This window comes from Saccopteryx bilineata, chromosome 3 (assembly GCF_036850765.1).
Source record: "Saccopteryx bilineata isolate mSacBil1 chromosome 3, mSacBil1_pri_phased_curated, whole genome shotgun sequence".
Taxonomy (NCBI): domain Eukaryota; kingdom Metazoa; phylum Chordata; class Mammalia; order Chiroptera; family Emballonuridae; genus Saccopteryx; species Saccopteryx bilineata.
This window is the reverse complement of record NC_089492.1, coordinates 284,395,177-284,414,529: the sequence shown is the minus strand read 5'-3', so window position 1 is coordinate 284,414,529 and position 19,353 is coordinate 284,395,177. Positions and strand designations below refer to the sequence as shown.

At 51.3% G+C, this 19,353-nt stretch overlaps 2 protein-coding genes across 2 annotated transcripts; both read left to right on the top strand.

Annotated features, from left to right (window-relative positions):
- Nucleotides 1-2,094: 2,094 nt before the first annotated feature.
- LOC136328783 (PRAME family member 12-like) lies at nt 2,095-4,892 on the top strand. The gene is given in 5 exon segments (XM_066264795.1): nt 2,095-2,381; nt 2,808-2,986; nt 2,989-3,376; nt 4,321-4,786; nt 4,788-4,892. Coding segments are annotated over 5 exon segments (1,425 nt in total).
- Nucleotides 4,893-12,690: 7,798 nt separating this feature from the next.
- LOC136328782 (cilia- and flagella-associated protein 107-like) lies at nt 12,691-18,466 on the top strand. The gene is made up of 4 exons (XM_066264793.1): nt 12,691-12,702; nt 13,111-13,224; nt 16,841-17,018; nt 18,285-18,466. The coding sequence occupies exons 1-4, from the start codon at nt 12,691-12,693 to the stop codon at nt 18,464-18,466; spliced, it is 486 nt and encodes a 161-aa protein (XP_066120890.1).
- Nucleotides 18,467-19,353: the final 887 nt, after the last annotated feature.

Sequence of the window (19,353 nt, the reverse complement as noted above, 5' to 3'; positions counted from 1 at the left end):
GATTGGACATTAGTCATTGAAAAGGGAGAGATGTGATTACTAAGGTCTATAAAACCTCAGGCACTAAAAAAGAGATACAGTAGCCTCCAGCTGCAGAGCCACTGCCTTGGTTCTTCCCCAGGTCTGGGACCCGAGCACACAGCCAACCGCACCAGAGCAGGTAAGGTCCCGACCTCGGCTAAGGCACCAGTTCCGCAAGGGAACACACAGCCTAGATGGCACGGGGGAGCTTTCCTTAGCTTTCTTTTCAGATGAATGGATTTAAGGCTTCGGTGTTGCTTCTAAGTGTTATAGTTTTGCCTGAATCCCAAATATATATATATTCTTTTTTCTTTTTTTAAGTGAGAGGAGGGGAGACAGTGAGACAGACTCCTGCATGTGCTCTAACCGGGATCTATCCAGCAACCCCCATCTGGGGTTGACGCTCCAATCAACCGAGCTAAACTCAGTGCCTGAGGCCAATAGTTGGCCTAGCTGTGCTATCCTCAGTGCCTGGGGCTAATGCTCGAACAAATCAAGCCACTGGCTGCAAGAAGGGAAGAGAGAGAGAGAGGAGAGGGAGGGAGGGGAAGAGAAGTAGATGGCCACTTTTCATGAGTGTCCTGATGGGGGATCAAACCTGGGATGTCCACACACAGGGGCGACATTCAATCCACTGAGCTAGTCGGCCAGTGCCAATCCCAAACATTTCGATTTTGGATTTGGTTTGTTATTTTTCATTATCTTAACCAATTTTTTCTAATGAAAAACATCTGTTTGTAGTTTAATTTCTTGACATTTTTAAAAATTGATTTTAGAGAGAAACATCAGTTTGTTGTTCCACTCATTTATGCTTCCATTGGTTGATTCTTTTTTTTTAAAATTTTTTATATATTCATTTTAGAGAGGACAGGGAAAGACAGAGAGAGAAAGAGAGGAGAGACAGAGAGAGAAGGGGGGAGGAGCTGGAAGCATCAACTCCCATATGTGCCTTGACCAGGCAAGCCCAGGGTTTTGAACTGGTGACCTCAGCATTTCCAGGTCGACGCTTTATCCACTGCGCCACCACAGGTCAGGCCATTGGTTGATTCTTGTATGTGCCCTGACTGGGGATGGAACCCCCAAACCTTGACGTGTTGGGATAATGCTCTACCCAGCCACAGCTTTTTCTTGACATTTTAAATGTTTAGTTTGTGCACTTAGATGATAGCTCATATACTTGCTAGTTTTGTGATTTTGCTAGTTAGGCTTCTTCAAAGAGGAATCTGAACTATTTCTGAAGTGGTAATTTTAAGATTTGAGAGAGAGAGAAACTTTAATTTGTTCCTGTATGTGCCCTGACCAGGGGCCAAAACAGCAACCTCTGCACTGAGGGATGATGCTCTGCCAATGGAGCTCTCCGATCAGGGCACCAATTCTAATAGCTATAGAGATCACGCATAAACATGCTCACTTCAGTGATTTTTCACCTCGAACTCCCAAATACTGTCGTATACTGTTTATAACATGGCTTTTTTTTATAGTTTCCCATTAAAATTTTTTATTGTGCTTTTTAATCTTTGTTTTATTGTTATTTTGTTCATTTTGCTCCCCCCCGCCCCAGTATCTATTGTTTGTTTCTTCTCCTTTGTGTGTGTGTGTGTGTGTGTCATTTAAAATTTTAAAGGACGATGGCATCCGCTCCAGGGGCACCTTCCTAATCTTTCCCAGCGGGTTAACTGTGGGAGCGAAGGGTAGAGGCTGTTTGGGCCACGTGAGGTTTTCATTTTGTTGTTTTAGGGTGATGGTCTGAGAGTCCCCCCCCAAAGGGTGGGGGCCAGCTTTCGGCCTCCTGGGCACTCACTCCCTGGCTGCACTGTAATGAAAGATGGAGGTGCCTCTGAGATGCTTGTCCTGGGGGACAGCAGGGGTGGGGCTACGGCTCTGTGGCCACGGAGCTCCGATGGAGCCGGGGGGTAGACGCAGGCTCTCTCACCATGGCCAGGCAGTGGCTCTGGCCCTGAGCTGGCTCTTCTGAAGGCTGGGGGTGTCCGAGTCGACGGGCGTGCTCCCGCTCGGCCTGACACGGATGCCTTCGTCTTGTTTCCGCAGGGTCCCTCTCGCAGTGGTCTGAGTATGAGCGTCCAGACCCCGCCCAGACTCCTGAACCTGGCAGTTAAGAGCTTGCTGAGGGACGAGGCCTTGGCCATCGCCACTCTGGAGTGTCTGCCCGCCGAGCTCTTCCCACCACTGTTCATGGAGGCTTTCTCTGGGGGACACAGGGAGTCCCTGAAGGCGATGGTGCACGCCTGGCCCTTTGGCCACCTCCCTCTGGGGGGCCTGATGCAGGAGCCTCAGCTCGAGACCTTAAAAGCTGCGTTCGATGGGCTTGACATCCTGCTTGCCGAGAAGGTCCGCCCCAGGTGAGGCTGACCCAGGTAGCCTGGGCGGGTCCTGGGCATCTGGGAAGACAGCCGGGGTCAGGGGGTGTGGAGGGCCGAAGAGGGACCAGAGGTTTCCGACGGTGCCAGCGAAGCTCAGAGGGGCCTTGGACACTGGCGAGGTGCTCTCTTTGGGAAGTAGAAGATGGCTTATGAGGGGGGGGAGGCCTGGCAAAACATGCCCTGCCTCCTCCCGGGGGCACTTAGAGGTACTAGAAGTGCCAACCAGGACGGACGGAAGGGAAGGAGGTGGGGGTGAGGGGTCAGGGGAGGAGCCATTGTTGGGAGGCAGACTGGCCTCAGGGGGGCGGAGTCCGATGCTGCCTCCGCTCTGAGCTGCTGGGCTTCATCCTGACCTGTTGCTCTGGAAGCATCTCAGCCAGTGTCCTGTCCCCCCCCCCCCCCCAGGAGGAGCAAACTGCAGGTGCTGGATTTACGGAACACCGGTCAGGACTTCTGGAGCATGTGGTCCGGACCCAGGGACCAGGTGTGCTCGCCGGTGGGACTCGTGACGGTGCCCAGTTGCAAGATGAAGCAGCCCTCGGCCCCCTTGAAGGTGCTCATAGACCTTTGCCTCAGCAGTAGGGCCCGGACCAATTCCTCACCTACCTCCTCAGCTGGGCCAAGTGGAGGGAAGGGCCGCTACACCTGTGCTGCAAGAGGCTGAAGATCTTTGCCGTGCCCATGGAGACTGTGCGGAAGGTCCTGGCTCTGGTGCGGCTGGACTGTATCCAGGCGGTGGAAGTGAACTGCAGCTGGACCTTGTCCACCCTGGGGATGTTCAGCTCTTACCTGGGTCAGATGAGGAACGTGCGGTTCCTCTCTCTCGCCCACATCCACATACTGGCCGAGGAGGAGGAAGAGCTTAACCAGTATGTTTCCCAGTTCACCTGTCAGTTCTTCAGACTGCAGCACCTCCAGAGGCTCTACATGGAATCCCCCTCCTTCCTCAAAGGCCGTCTGGACCAGCTGCTCAGGTGAGAGTTTACACGGGGAATGCAACACCAGAATGTCCAGTGCATCATGTCTTGTTAGCTGCTTCAGGGTGGTGTCACGTAACCTCCCAAAGAAAAAGCGAAAGGACAAACGGAGAGAGAGGCCCTGGAAAGAGAAGCTTTATCGTGAGGTGGGGGGTTGGACCCACCGCGGGTGGGTTTGTGAATTCTTCCTTAGGGAGCGATGTCTGAGTTAACCTGGCTTAGGAAGAGGCGAGGGAGGAGGAAAAGCCAGATGGAGCATCTCCAAAGATAAGCTCTGTGCTCGCCAGCTGCGTGAACACATGAGCCTGTGTCAGATTCCCAGGGCTGGTCCTGTGCTCCAGGTAAGGTAACTAGCATAGGGCAATGCATGATTCTGACGATAGGTGTGGGGCGGTGAAAAGGATCACCAGAATTGAGAGGTGGTTTGCTGCGGGCAAAGCAGGGATGTGAGCAGCCCCTGCACACTGGCCACGCCGGGGGATGTCGCAGGATCTTGCACAGGTTTGTTTTTACGCATCAGAGTAACTAGCTTCACGTGGCCCAGATATCTGGGTGCCTGTGGGGCCGAACCAGCAGATGGAAGGCAGAAGACGGAGTCGAGAGCATTTTAGGTCTTGTTTCCTGTGTTAAAAATCAGGGATGCCCAGATGATCGAGACACTGTCAGGCTCTCTGAGCGTGAGCCCGTGTCTTCTATTACATCCATTCATCCTCGTAAGTGGAGTGCTGTGCTTGTTGGGTGTGGAAAGGAAGCTTTGGGGATTTCATGACGTTGACTCAGTCACGCAAGGGAAGGTGGAAGTCCTCAGCCTGACATGAGAGTGGGTGTCCTGGGTGTTGGCTTTCTTCTGATGGTCAGGTCAACCCTGGGCTTGGATGAATCGGTCCTATCCCATCTGGAGGCCTCTCCCCTTGACTACCAACTGCTCCATCTCTCCCCAGGTGCCTGCAGACCCCCTTGGAGACTCTCTGCATAACGAACTGCCTGCTTACAGAATCAGACTTGATACACCTGTCCCGGTGCCCGAACCTCCGTCAGCTAAAGGACCTGGATCTGAGCGGTGTCAGACTGACCGGCTTTAGTCCCGAGCTGCTCCAAGCTCTGCTAGAGGAAGTGGCAGCCACCCTCCAGGACCTGGACTTAATTGACTGTGGGATGGTGGACTCCCAAGTCGAGGCCATCGTGCCCGTCCTGAGCCGCTGCCACCAGCTCAGGACCCTCGGCATCTCTGGGAACCTCTCGGTGGCCACAGTGGAGAAGCTGTTGCGTCACACCGCGCAGTTGCGCAGTTTGAACCTGGAGCTGTACCCTGCCCCTCTGGAGAGTTACAGCGCCGAGGGCGCTCTGGAGATGGGGAGACTGGGCCAGATCCGGGATGAGCTGACAAGGATCCTGAGGGACTTAAACACAGCCCAGGACCATCTGGCTGAGCACCAGCCCCTGTCCGCACTGTGGCAACAAGATATTCTATGATGTGGAGCCTGTCCTATGCCCCTGTGATAACCTTGCTTAGTGTAGTGCACCCAGAAACAGCTTTCTTCTGGGCACTAGGAATCTGAAACCTAGGGCCAGAGTTGCATTATCCAGAGGGCGCACACCTGTGTTTCAGACACGTGCTCAGTGTGAATGGGGAAAGGAAGGGACAAATGGAGGGGAGTTGATGGGACATCAGGGAGCAAATGTCCTGTAGAGTCAGAGACAGGAATTTGAATCGCCTGAGTGCAGTTTGGGCCTGAGATGCCCATGTGGAAGTCACCGTGGGGTGGATGGTTGTAAAGGAATGATCAGAAATAAAGAAAACTTCAATGGCAACTGTCTGGCCCTCCATGTTCTATTAACCTGTTTCCTGTTTACACCTCAGGATGCCCCAGTTACTGCTGGGATGAAAGGCAAAATCCCTTTTAACAAAATACAGGTACTGAAATTATTCAGGCTTAGAACACTTTTCCTTAGTACTTCTAGATCACATTAAAAGTGTGACTATTTTTTGCCTGACCAGGCGGTGGTGTAGTGGATAGAGCGTTGGACTGGGATGCTGAGGACCCAGGTTTGAGACCCCAAGGTCACCAGCCTGAGCGTGGGCTCATCAGGTTTGAGCAAAGCTCACCAGCTTGGACTCAAGGTCGCTGGCTTGAGCAAGGGGTTACTTGGTCTGTTGAAGGCCCACGGTCAAGGCATATATGAGAAAGCAATCAATGAACAACTAAGGTGTGGCAACGAAAAACTAATGATTGAGGCTTCTCATCTCTCTCCGTTCCTGTCTGTCTATCCCTCTCTCTGACTCTCTTTGTCTCTGTAAAAAAAAAAAAAAGTATAACCTTTTTGGAGGCTAGGTCATATCAGTGAGAGATTGGCTTTATTACCACAATACTGTACCTCCCATCACTCCCCATCCAGGAAGAAGAGAATAGCATGTTTGGAAATTAGCATATCAAGATGGGTAACAGAAAAACCAGGCAAAGGAGTGACCTTGCCTGCACAGAGTCACTGTATCAGGGAGTTTCTCCTGACTAACCAGTAGGATAGACACAGATGTATGGAGGATATTTATTACCGGAACTGGCTCACGTGGCTATGGAGGCCAAGAAGTCCTGTAATCAGCCACCTGCATGCTGGGGGGACCAGCCAAGCCAATGGCATTACCCCGTCCAAGTCCAGAGGCCTTGAGAACCAGAGGAGCCCATGGTGTCACCCCCAGTCCGAGGCCAAAGCCCTGAGAACAAAGGGACAGCTCGTAGAAGTCCTGGAGTGTGAAGCCCTGAGAGCCAGGAGCTCAGATGTTTGTGGGCGGGGAAAGAAGGATGTCTCAGTCAAAGAAGAGAGCATTCATCCTTCCTTCCTTCCCCTTCCTGTTCCACTGGGACGACTGGGTGAAGGCCACCAGCACTGGAAGATCTCCTTACTCAGTCTACTAGTCAGGGGCTAATCCCGTCCACACACTCCCAGAACTGTTTTCCCAGCTCTCCGGGCATCTCTTAACGCAGTCAAGCTGACACATAAAATTAACTCATCGCAGCGACCCTCAACAAGCGGCACCCAAATGAAGACAGACTCCAAGCTGAGGATTCAGGGGCTGGAGCTGCTGGGTGGGAGGACCTTAGGCAAGACCCTCAGTTCCCCTGTATAATGGGGACAATGGAGCTCATCCAGCTTAGGGGATTCCTGTAGGATCCAATGAAATGATGTATGTTGAGGGCTTGGCTCTGGGCCTGGCATATAGTAAGAGCTCAATAAATAAATCTTTTCCTCCTTTTTCTCCTCCCAGCAGAAGCCCCCACGTTTCTTCACCCCTCAATCTTGTTCTCTACTCCTAAAATCAGGGGGGAAAGCAGGGCACTGGGCACGCAATGGGACTCCGTTTCTACATATGGCCACTGTTGGGCGGATAAAATGTATTATGCTCACTTTGTTAAAGATGCCATCGCCCAGGTGATATTAATGTGTGTTGGGGGCAGGCAGGATCATTGTAGCCTGAGGCTTGGTTTTGGGATTAAGCCTCTCCCACCCGTTTTGATGTGGGGTGGTACAATCCAATCATGCCTCAGAGAAGTGACTTTGTATTAGAGACTTCTCTATTTTGTATATTGGATTAAGAGTTTGGATTTCTACACTATAAAATGGGGATGGAGCGGGAGCTTGCACTCTTGGTTCCTGAGATTATCATTAGAGGAGACAGCAGAGAGCAGAGAAAGGCCACGTGGAGGAGGCCAGGAGAAGCAGCCAAGATGGCGGAGTGCTGAGTGAGATGCCAGTTTGTGCAGTTTGACACTGGAGAAGGAAGGAGATGGGGAACTGAGGAGAATAAGGCTGGTGAGCTAGAAACCTTTGATTCTAGGAAACTCGGATAAATCAGTAGCTTTGTGAGCACTGAATGTGATTGGGTTTTGGAGCCCAGTGTGTGTTTTTACTTGCCCGCCGGGTGCAAGCTAGAATTAAAGACTATGGCCCACCAGTTTGTGGCTCCGTTGTTTCTTTACCGACTGTCCGAATCCAATGCGAACCTGCATGGGCCAGGCGGCTGTGATGGTGGCCCTGGCCCTGGCTTCTGGCTTTACAGCCACCAATGATCATCATGGCTCACGGGGGCAGCTCTAGCAGTCAGCACAAGGATGGAGGTGGGGTGGGCATGGGGTCGGGTTGCAATGTCAAAGATTGGATTCATCCCTGGTGATAATCAGAAAAAATATTTCCAAGTCTCAGGATATGTATGCCACCTGCTGGTAGCCCAGGTCATTGCAGGCAGGGCCATATTTGTATTTTTTAAAAATCTATTAATTAGCTATTTAAGTATAAATATTTGTGTTGTGCTTTATGCAAATATTAAAGATATAAGTTGCCTTTTGAAACTATGAAGGGAAGTTAGTACTTGGTTTGGAGCCTCACAACAAAATTTAAAACTGATTTTAAAGATCAATGACCAACGTCGGCCTAGCGTGCGGAGGACCCGGGTTCGATTTCCGGCCAGGGCACATAGGAGAAGCGCCCATTTGCTTCTCCACCCCTCCGCCGCGCTTTCCTCTCTGTCTCTCACTTCCCCTCCCGCAGCCAAGGCTCCATTGGAGCAAAGATGGCCCGGGCGCTGGGGATGGCTCTGTGGCCTCTGCCCCAGGCGCTAGAGTGGCTCTGGTCGCAACATGGCGACCCCCAGGATGGTCGCAACATGGCGACGCCCAAGATGGGCAGAGCATCGCCCCCTGGTGGGCAGAGCGTCGCCCCATGGTGGGCGTGCGGGGTGGATCCCGGTCGGGCGCATGCGGGAGTCTGTCTGACTGTCTCTCCCTGTTTCCAGCTTCAGAAAAATGCAAAAAAAAAAAAAAAAAAAAAAAAAAAATCAATGACCAAGAATTGTTCCTTCTTTAAAAATATTTAGAATACTGACCTGTGGTGGCGCAGGGGATAAAGCATCGACCTGGAAATGCTGAGGTCGCTGGTTTGAAAACCTGGGCTTGCCTGGTCAAGGCACATATGGGAGTTGATGCTTCCAGCTCCTCCCCCCCTTCTCTGCCTCTCTAAAAATGAATAAATAAAAAAAAATTTAGAATAAAATTTTAGAGCTGTAAAGATAACAGATTTATTTATATATTTATTTGAGAGAGAGCAAGAGAGAGAGAGAGAGAGAGAGAGAGAAACAGGAAAGGAGAGAGACGAGAAGCATCAGCTCATAGATGAGGCACCTTAGTTGTTCATTGATTGCTTTCTCGTATGTGCCTTGACCGGGGAGCTCCAGCCGATCCAGTGACCTCTTGCTGAAGCCAGTGACCTTTGGGCTCAAGCCAGCGACCTTGGGGTTATGTCAATAATTCCTCACTCACCTGCTCAAGCTGGTGCCCTTGGGGTTTTGAACCTGGAGCCTCAGTATCCCAAGTCGATGCTCTATTCACTGGGCCACCGCCAGTCAGGCAATGTAATTAAGATATTAACAACATATTATAATAAACTTGAAAACCAAGACCAAAGGATAAATTTTGGGAGAAATATGAAATGATAAAATTTGTGCAAGAAGAAACAAATTCTGGAAAAGACAAATAAAAAATTATTGAAATGGTAATCAAAGAGACCGCCCACCCCCAAACCTCCATTTCCATGTGGTTTTCCACACATTTGGGCAATTCCTGTTTTACATAAAGCGGTCCAGATAATATACAATGGGGGAAGCTGTGCAATTGATTTTGTGAGGCCAGCTGTACCCTGTGTTTCTAACCGAATAAGAACACTGTAAGGGAAATAAATGATAGGCCAATCTGGCAAAAATTCTCACTTCGACCAACTGTAGCCAACAATGTATTAAAAAGTACTCTATCACAATCAAGTGAAGTTCATTTCAGAAATACAAAACAACCTCTGAAAAGTCTATCGGTGTAATTCACCACACCGACAGACTAAAAGAAAAACACAGTTGCCTTAAAAATTCAAAAAGAGGCCCTGGCCGATTGGCTCACTGGTAGAGCGTCAGCCTGGCATGCAGGGGTCCCAGTTTCGATTCCCGGCCAGGGCACACAAGAGAGGCGCCCATCTGCTTCTCCACCACTCCCCCCCCCCCTTCCTCTCTGTCTCTCTCTTCCCCTCTCGCAGCTGAGGCTTCATTGGAGCAAAGTTTGCCCGGGCGCTAAGGATGGCTCTGTGGCCTCTGCCGCAGGTACTAGAATGGCTCTGATTGTGGTAGAGCGACACCCCAGATGGGCAGAGCCTTGCCCCCTGGTGGGCGTGCCAGGTGGATCCTGGTCAGGCACATGCGGGAGTTTGTCTGTCTCTCCCCGTTTCCAGCTTCAGAAAAAATACAAAAACAAAAAGAAAAACAAAAAAAACAAGGGTGCCTGCTTTTTTTTTTGTTTTTTTTTTTTTTTTTTACAGAGACAGCGAGAGGGATAGATAGGGACAGACAGACAGGAACGGAGAGAGATGAGAAGCATCAATCATTAATTTTTCATTGCGCGTTGCAACACCCTAGTTGTCCGTTGATTGCTTTCTCATATGTGCCTTGACCGCGGGCCTTCAGCAGACCGAGTGACCCCTTGCTGGAGCCAGCGACCTTGGGTCCAAGCTGGTGAGCTTTGCTCAAACCAGATGAGCCCGCACTCAAGCTGGCGACTTCGGGGTCTCAAACCGGGGTCCTCTGTATCCCAGTCCGACGCTCTATCCACTGCGCCACCGCCTGATCAGGCAGGGTGCCTGCTTTTGCCACTTCTATTCAACATTGTATGAAAAGTTCTAGCCAGAGCAAGAAAAGAAATGAAAATTATAGAACTGGATAGAAAGAAGTAAAATGATCTTTATATGACATGATCTTATAGCTGCCGAACCCTAAAGACCACATACACACACCTGTTAAAACTAATAAATTCAGCAAAGTTGCAGGATATAAAATTATTCTTTTTTTTTTTTTTTTTTTACAGAGACATCCAGAGATAGGGACAGACAGACAGAACGGAGAGAGATGAGAAGCATCAATCATTAGTTTTTTGTTGCACATTGTGACACCTTAGTTGTTCATTGATTGCTTTCTCATATGTGCCTTGACCGCGGGCCTACAGCAGACCGAGTAACGCCTTGCTCAAGCCAGCGACCCTGGGTACAAGCTGGTGAACTTTGCTCAAACCAGATGAGCATGCGCACAAGCTGACAACCTTGGGGTCTCGAACCTGGGTCCTACGCATCCCAGTCTGACGCTCTATCCATTGTGCCACCGCCTGGTCAGGCAAGCAGGATACAAAATTAACATGCAAATATCAGTTGCATTTCTATACACCAACCACGAACAATCTAAAGAAAGAACTTAGGGAGACAGTTCTATTTATCACAGCATCAAAAAGAATAAAATACTTAGGAATAAACTTAACAAAGAAGGCAAAAGACTTATACACTAGACACAAGTTGAAAGAAATAAGACAGCAATATATGGAGCAACATTCTTGTGTTCATGGATTGGAAGACAATATTAAGATGCCAATGCTACCCAAAATTAGCTACAGATTCACTGCAACCTCTATGAGAGATTTTTATTTTATTTTTTTGCACAAATTTAAAACTCCACCCTAAAAATCATTGGAAATCTCAAGAGGCTCTGAATAGCCAAACAAATCTGAAAAGAAGAACAATGTTGGAGAATTCACACTCTCTAATTTCAAAACTTATTACAAAGCTATAGAAATCAAAATATTGGAATACTGGTACAAAGATAGACATATAAACCAATGAAGTAGAATAAAGAGCCCAGAAATAAATCCTCCCATATATAATCAGATCATTTAAACAAGGATGCCAAGCCTGACCAGGCGGTGGCGCAGCGGATAGAGCATTGGACTGGGATTTGGAGGACCCAGGTTTGAGACCCTGAGGTCACCAGCTTGAGCGTGGGCTCATCTGGTTCAGCGACCCAAGGTCGCTGAATCGAGCAAGGGGTCACTCGGTCTGCTGTAGCCCCCGGTCAAGGCACATATAAGAAATCAATCAATGAACAACTAAGGAGCTGCAATGAAGAACTGATGTTTCTCATTTCTCTTCCTTTCTGTTCGTCTGTCCCTATCTGTCCCTCTCTCTGACTCTCTCTGTCTCTGCCACAAAAAATAAAATAAAATAAAACAAAATAAAATAAAATAAACAGGGATGCCAAGACCACTCAACGGAATAAAAACTATCTTTTCAATAAATGGTATTGGGAAAACTAATAGCCACATGCAGAAGAGTAAAGTTGGACCCTTACTTTGTACCATATACAAACAGTAAATAAAAATGGATCAAAGACCTAAAACTATAAAGCAGGCAGCAGAAAACATGGGAGAAAAGATTCATGACATTGAAGTTGGCAGCAGTTTCTTAGCTATGACACCAAAAGCTTTGTCAGCAAAAGAAAAAATAGATGTATTGAACTTCATCAACATTAAACACTCTCAGGCATCAAAGAACACTATCAACAAAGTGAAAAGGCAACTCACGAAATGGGAGAAAATATTTGCAAATCTTCTATGTAATAAAGAAATAATATCCAGAGTATATAAAGAAGTCCTACAACTCAACAACAACAAAAACTTGATTAAAAATTGGTAAAGAACTTGAACAGACATTTCTTCAAAGAGAATAAACAAATGACCAATAAGTACATGAAAAGATGCTCCACATCACATTATTAGGGAAAAGCAAATCAAAACCATAATGAGACACCACTTCACACCCATTAGAATGACTATTACTTAAAAAAAGAAAAAACCCAGAAAAGAACAAGCGTTGGGAGGATGTGGAGAAATCGGAGCCATTGTGCATTGTTGCTGGAAATGTAAATGGTACAGCCACCGTGGTAGATAGTATGCCACTTCCTCAAGAAATAAAACGTAGAATTACCACATGACCCAGGAATTCCACTTTTGGGTCTAGACCCCTTAAAATTGAAACCATGATCTTGAAGAGAGATTTCTGTGCATCCATGTTCATAACAACATTATTCATAGTAGCCAAAGGGTAGAAGTAATTCAACAATGGATAAATGGATAAGTAAAATGTGGTGCATACATACAATGGAATATTACTCAGCCTTTAAAAGGAAAAAAATTCTGACACATGCTACAGTGCAAATGAACCTTGGGGACACTATGATAAGTGAGATAAGTCAGTCATCAGAGGACAAATAGCGTATGATTCCACTTACATGAGGTCCCCAGCGGAGTGGCGGGTGCGGGGCTGGGGGCGGGGAGATAGGGGAGTTGTTGAATGTGTACAGTTTCAGTTTGAGATGATGAAAACGTCCTGGAAATGGGTGGTGGTTGTGGTTACACAATAATGTGAATGTTCTTAAATGCCACTGAAGTGTGCATTTAACCATGGTTAACACGGTAAATTTCATTATGCGTATGTTGCCACAGTTAAGTTTTACAATATCATATACTAGGGAGAAAAGAGTGAGTTGGGAAGGGTGAGAACAAAGAAGTAAAAGAAAGGGAAGAGAAGCAGGAAGGAGGAGCAGGGAGAGGGAAGACGACAGAGGGAGCAGGTGCCGACCATGAGAAGTGGTCGGGCGACCCCACCATCAGCTTTCCCGAGGGGTCCTGGGTGGCGGGGTGCACACTGCTTTCCAAAACCTGGAAGGGAGGGGGCAAAATGAAGCCTGCTTTATGAAGGATGCCCTGGGCTCCCCGCTGACCCTTTCTCCGCCCAGCTTCTGAAGGCCCAGGAGGCGAGGGCTTGCAGCAGAAGTTGGAGAAGGGACGTTACAGTTGTCTCGAATATTTGATTTTGTCCAGTTCACCAAAGACACTGAGAAAACACCCGAGAGCGTTTACAGGAAAGAGTATGTGCCCTTCCCTGGCCATCAACCGGACCAGATCGCCAGGTGGTACGGGAAGAAGAGGATTGAGGTAAGAGGGGGTGAGGGCCCCACGCTCAGGCCGGGCCCCTCCCCGAGGCTCAGAAGGTCCCCAGCAGCCAGCTTCTTCTCGGCCCAGTTCCCTCCTGGGAATACAGGAGTAGGGTCTTCAGTACCCTCCCCAGCCCAGGCGCTGCCCGGGGCACTCACCTTTATGACCCGACAAGCAGAGTTCTGTCCAGTCTGCAGCTGATGGCGAACCCAGCCCTGTATCCCAGCACTTCCCTGCACCACTGTTCCCATTCCCATGTACTTCTCCCACAGGATACAGACAAAGGGTGTAGGAGACAAACAAACAGACATGGCTAATGGGGACGACAGTGAGGTATCACAGAAGGTACGCCTAAAGCAAGTAGCGGTGATGTTTAGACGACAGCGTTTTGTGTCACCGAAGCCCCAGCTTCCTGTTCTTTTGTATAAAACGTCAAGGACCATTCATGGCCTTCTCCTTCCCTGGGTGTCTGTGGTATGTCCTATTCCAGGCCTGCCGAGCGGGGAGCAGGGAACTGCAACCTCCAGACACCCCCTCCCACCTCCCCTACCTGACCCTAACATCTGCCTGAAAGCAAGGTGGGGACCAGGGGGCACAGCATGAGCACTGGACAGCTGTCAGAATGGGTTGGACGAGATTGTTCAGCTCAGCACTCTCATTTTCCCATAAAAGCTGCCCAGGCATGGCGAGTGTCTTGTCTGAGGCAGTGCCGCTGGTTGGTAAGGGACCGTGCAGGTGGCCGCAGTGCCGCTGGTTGGTAAGGGACCGTGCAGGTGGCCGCAGTGCCGCTGGTTGGTAAGGGACCGTGCAGGTGGCCGCAGTGCCGCTGGTTGGTAAGGGACCGTGCAGGTGGCCGCAGTGCCGCTGGTTGGTAAGGGACCGTGCAGGTGGCCGCAGTGCCGCTGGTTGGTAAGGGACCGTGCAGGTGGCCGCAGTGCCGCTGGTTGGTAAGGGTCTATGCAGGTGACTGCTCTGAAAACTCAGCAAGGACGTTCCTGAGATGCCCCTTCGTCATTTGCTGGAGTTGGCTTCTGCGCTTGGGGATTTGTGCCAGGGTTTCAGCTCTATGCTGTCACCCCTGGTCGTGCTGGCATCCCTGGTTGTGCTGGCATCCTCAGACCACGCTGCTGCTCAGGGGCTGCCGACTTTACCATTAGTGTGTACTGAAGACACAAGTGCATGGTAACATAAGGAAGCAAAAATTAGAACCCAGGATCTGGGGCTTCTAGTCACTAGCTATCCATGCACACAAGGCACGTGGCACTTAGCCTCATCCTCAGTGCACACTAGCTGCCCTTTTTATCCCCTCTCTTCTTTCTCAAGGGAGAGGAGTGGAGATAGAGAGACAGACCCCTGCATGTGCCCTGACTGGATCCACCTGGCAACCCTAATCGGGGGCGATGCTCTGCCCATCTGGGGCCATGCTTGCAACCAAGCTATTTTTTACACCTGAGGCAGAGGCTCCACGAAGCCATCTTCAGCACCTGGGACCAATGTGCTTGAACCAATCGAGCTCTGGCTGCAGGAAAGGAAGAGAGAGAAAAAGAGAGAGAAGGGGAGGGGGAGGGGTGGAGAAGCAGTTGGTTGTTTCTCCTGTGTACCCTGACCGGGAATTGAACCTGGAACATCCACCTGCTGGGCTGATGCTCTATCACTGATCCAACTGGTGCTATTTCTTCAAGTCCTGAGGGCCCATTACAAACCCTGACGGAGGGATAGTGACACATATATACAGCTATTAAAATTAAGACAAGTCTCCCTCCCCCAAAAGACACACAAAGTGGAACCAAGCAATCGGACATTCGTTCCTACAGACTCTGTTCGAATGGCTTGCTTGTGTGGCTGCTTCCACTCCATCAGCTCTTTGTGCCTCGTTCTGCACTCCCCCCCACCACACACACGCACACGCGCGCACACACACGCACACACGCACACGGGCGCTTGACAGGACCCTTCTTAGGTGAATGCTAACGGCTCTTCAAGCTGACCTTGGATGGATGAGGTTATCATTCCCTCCCCACCTGGGGAGGCCCTCCTTCTTGTGCTTTTCTCCCAGGCAGGTGTATTAATCATATCCTCTATTTTCTCCATTTTACTATGCTTTGCTATGGTAGGGGCCTTGCTAATCCCAGAGACACCGCCTTCCCTGGGCCAGCTAATTCCTAGAGACAGCCAACAGCTGGCCTGTCATCATGCCTCTCAGATGCAAACCCACAGCCCAGAGCCCACAGCCCCAACCACCGCCTCCTGCATCTAACACTCACCCACCAACTCAATACCCCACCCCCGCCTTAAATTGCTCCAGGGGCAGGGGCCCACACCCAGAGGCCCTCCTGTAGCACAGAGACTTCTGAAATTATTGAAACTGGGCAATCCTAAACTTCTCAAACGTGCCTACACAGCCTTGCCCATTCTCTGGGCAATACTCTCTCTTCTGCCTTCTAACCAACCCGGGTGCTTCCCCGTGTGGCCCTGCCTGGTGGGGCGTGCACCCTCCTTTTTGGGACCTGTAAGCTCTTCTTTTAAAGGCAGTTGTCTCTGTGTCTGTCTCCTGACCATACTTGACGAAAACAAAAGTCCTGGGAATATAATCAAGACAGCAGGGCCGGGCCCCAAACCAAGAGACACAGCAAGAAGACCCCTCTTGGCCTCTCTCCTCTTCAGCCCCCCTCGGCTGATGGGAACCTCTTCGACTTGCTTTCCCTGGCATTGGAAATGCTCTGGGCACCTGGTGATGGAGATCTTGGAAGCTCCTGCTTAATGCCTGTGCCCATACCCCCCCATCTGCCTGTGGCGTTGTGACCTGACTTATTTATGGAACTGCCACTTGAAACACTGGGTGCGGCCAGGACTTCCAGAGCATCGCAGACACAGACCTCCCTGTCTGCTCCAGACAAGAGGTCGGGCATGAAAATCAACATTATCCTCCCCTGTAAATCAGCCCTGTCCCCCCAGTATCCCCGTCCCGGGGCCAAGAGGATTTTCTTAGGAAAAGCACTGATTCAGGCCCACGTCCCAGAGCAAGGGGAACAAGGCTTTCTTCTCCCTGTAAACATCTCCCCGCCAAAGAAACCCCTCCGTGATCGTCCAGCTGAGGTTGCTGTAAATCCTTTGCAGGAGGCGGCTGTGTAAAGGAGCTGAGCGTTCCCTGACTCTCCCCCTAGTAACCGATTGAATACAAGGTGCACGTGTCCCGCTGGCTCCGTGGTCAGCGTCTTTCTCTCGCCCTGGCGGTAGGCACTGGGATGGCACTTGAGACTAACGAAAGGGTCTGTCTTCAGATCACAGGAACGTGCAATGAGGTGGCACCGACTCCCCCTGTTTATCAGGGGGCCCTGACTTTCATGTTAATGCGCCCCCAATAGTTCACTGACTCAACAGAGGCTGGGGGCCCCTCAGCTGAGCCATGTGTTTGTGGTGAGCTGTGTCGGGATGGGTGGGAGAGAAGTGTGTTTCCTGTTTGGTGGGTGCACACAGCCACACCCACCGGCAGCCCGTGGAGGCCCCCTGGCCAATCACCCCGCGGACCTTCATGACGGGCAACTTCTAGGTCCGTCCACGGCCAGGCGATGCCTCGCTCCGGTCAGTAACCCGCCCATTGTGTCTGTCCTTCCAGGGGCTCCCGTACAAACACCTGATCACCCACCACCAGGAGCCCTCGCGCTGCTATCTGATCAGCACGTACGACGACCATTACAACCGACATGCTTATAACCCAGGCCTGCCTTCACGCCGCACCTGGGACAGACATAAGTTGCTGTGGCTACCGGAGAAAGCCGACTTCCCCCTTCTGGGTATTTTTATAATTCTGGAATCCCCCCTGTATTGGGCGGTAAGGGGTCTGCACACACCTGCCCAGGGCTGAGGGGTGCCTGGCTCACACAGAAAGACTCACGGGGACATCTGGGCTCCTAGAGAGCCTAGATTGAGATGATGGGGGGGGGGGAGAGTCCTATCTGCCCCCAGGGCTGCGACCTGCCCTTTCTGCTGGACGCCAGGATGAGGCTGGCTGTGTGATGAAGCCTTCTTCTGTGCACTGGGGCAGCGGGTTCACCTGAAGCACAGGTGGCAGCAGTGACAGGTGTCACTGCACACTTGGACCAGTCATTCATTTCATAAATAGTACGATGTCCCGGGCGCTGGGCCCTGGGACAGCATCCGGAGACATAGCGGAGACAAACAGGGAGGAACGCCTGCTCTCGGGGAGTTGACGCTCCAGTCGGGTGACAGATAAGACGCCATTAAGGAATAAGATAACCTGAGATCCAGTAAATGAGATTATTTGGGGGCTGGGAGATGTGCTATGAAGGGAAGAAAACGGGTAAGGATAGAGAGTGAGGTGGGTCATCGTGGGCCTCCCTCTTCTGGGAGGGCTGAGGAGGGCGGGTCTCTCCGGGGACATCATTGAGCTGAGAAGGAGGAAGCCATGCAGGGATTGGGGGGAAGAGCATTCCACGGCAGCAGCAGCCTGCGAAAGAGCTCCAGGACAGGAGCAGAGGAAGAGCCCCAGGGCTCCCGGGCCACAGGCAGAAGTGCGGATTTGACCTTCCCACAGCACCGAGGCTTTGGAGGGCTTGACGTGGGAGAGGACCATGAACTGACTTGTTTTAAGCTACGCCTGCCCTGGGCACCCAGCTCTGCAGTCTTACCTTTTGATGCAAAGGGACAGAGGTCAGAGAGCAGTCTGCTTGTCACTCTGCGTTATTACTTTTGCCAGGGTTTCTTCATCTCACAAGCCCGCACTGCTCCCTTCCCTACTGGGTTGGGACAGTTACCCAAGAGCAACCAGGTCATGGGGCTGACTTTTACGAGGTCCCCGCCAGGGGATCCTGGTCCCTCCTGAGTACACAGGGAGTGCGGCCCCAGCCTGAGGCTACTGGGAGGCTGGCCCAGCCAACACTGGCCTGCAAGCCTGCCTTCCCTCCAGCGCACTGCCAGCAAGCCCAGTCCCTGATCCCACAGCCTGGGGACACCCCCAGGGTCCCCGCCACCCACTGCTGGCCTGTCGGGCGGCAGCGTCCCCTGAGCCCTGTTTCACCAGGACCTGCTTTCTCTTGCAGCTCCCCCAACGAATTATGGACTCTACGAGCAGCTGAAGCAGAGATGGCTCCAGCCCAAGGCTGGCCTGGGAGAGAGCACTTATACTTCGTCCTACCTCAGACCGCCGCTGTGTGCCTTGTCCCTGCGGGAGCACGCCATCCCAGTCCCTCCCCCACGCCTGCACCCTGTCCCACGCTTCTGAGACTGCTCACCCCCTACCCCCTGGAACACAGGCAGAACCAGCTGGAGGGACTTCCTGTGATCAGACCTGCCAGGCAGCGGGCAGCTGTGGATGCTCCCAGCCCCCCTGACTTTTATATCCAGCCCATCAAGGGGCCCTCAGAATCATGGTCTGTGTTTTAGGGTTCCCGCTCCTGCGCCGCACCCCCAGGTTCCCTTTTTGTCCATCCTACAATTAAAGCTCTTCGACACCGTGGGGTGTCACGTATGTGCAGAAGGTGGAACCTTAGGAGAAAGTGGAAGGACCCTTACATTCTACTCCCTGGTTTCCTGGGAGCGGAAACGGAGGCCCAGGGAGGTCACAGGACTCCAAGTTCTCACAACTTGGTACCTACCTCCCAGGAGGCTCTGGTCCAATGAGAGAAATGAATCTGACTAGAGGCACATCTCGAACACTCCCCGAATGGTCAGCTGTGGTTACAGCGTGGAGGGAGTTCTGCATGATTCTTTTTTTTTTTTTTTTTTCTCAAGCTGGAAACAGGGAGAGACAGTCAGACAGACTCCCGCATGCGCCCGACCGGGACCCACCCGGCACGCCCACCAGGGGCAGTGCTCTGCCCCCCAGGGGGGGGTGCTCTGCCCATCCTGGGCGTCGCCATATTGCGACCAGAGCCACTCTAGCGCCTGAGGCAGAGGCCACAGAGCCATGCCCAGCGCCCGGGCTATCTTTGCTCCAATGGAGCCTTGGCTGCGGGAGGGGAAGAGAGAGACAGAGAGGAAAGCGCGGCGGAGGGGTGGAGAAGCAAACAGGCGCTTCTCCTATGTGCCCTGGCCGGGAATCGAACCCGGGTCCTCCGCACGCTAGTCCGACGCTCTACCGCTGAGCCAACCGGCCAGGGCCTCTGCATG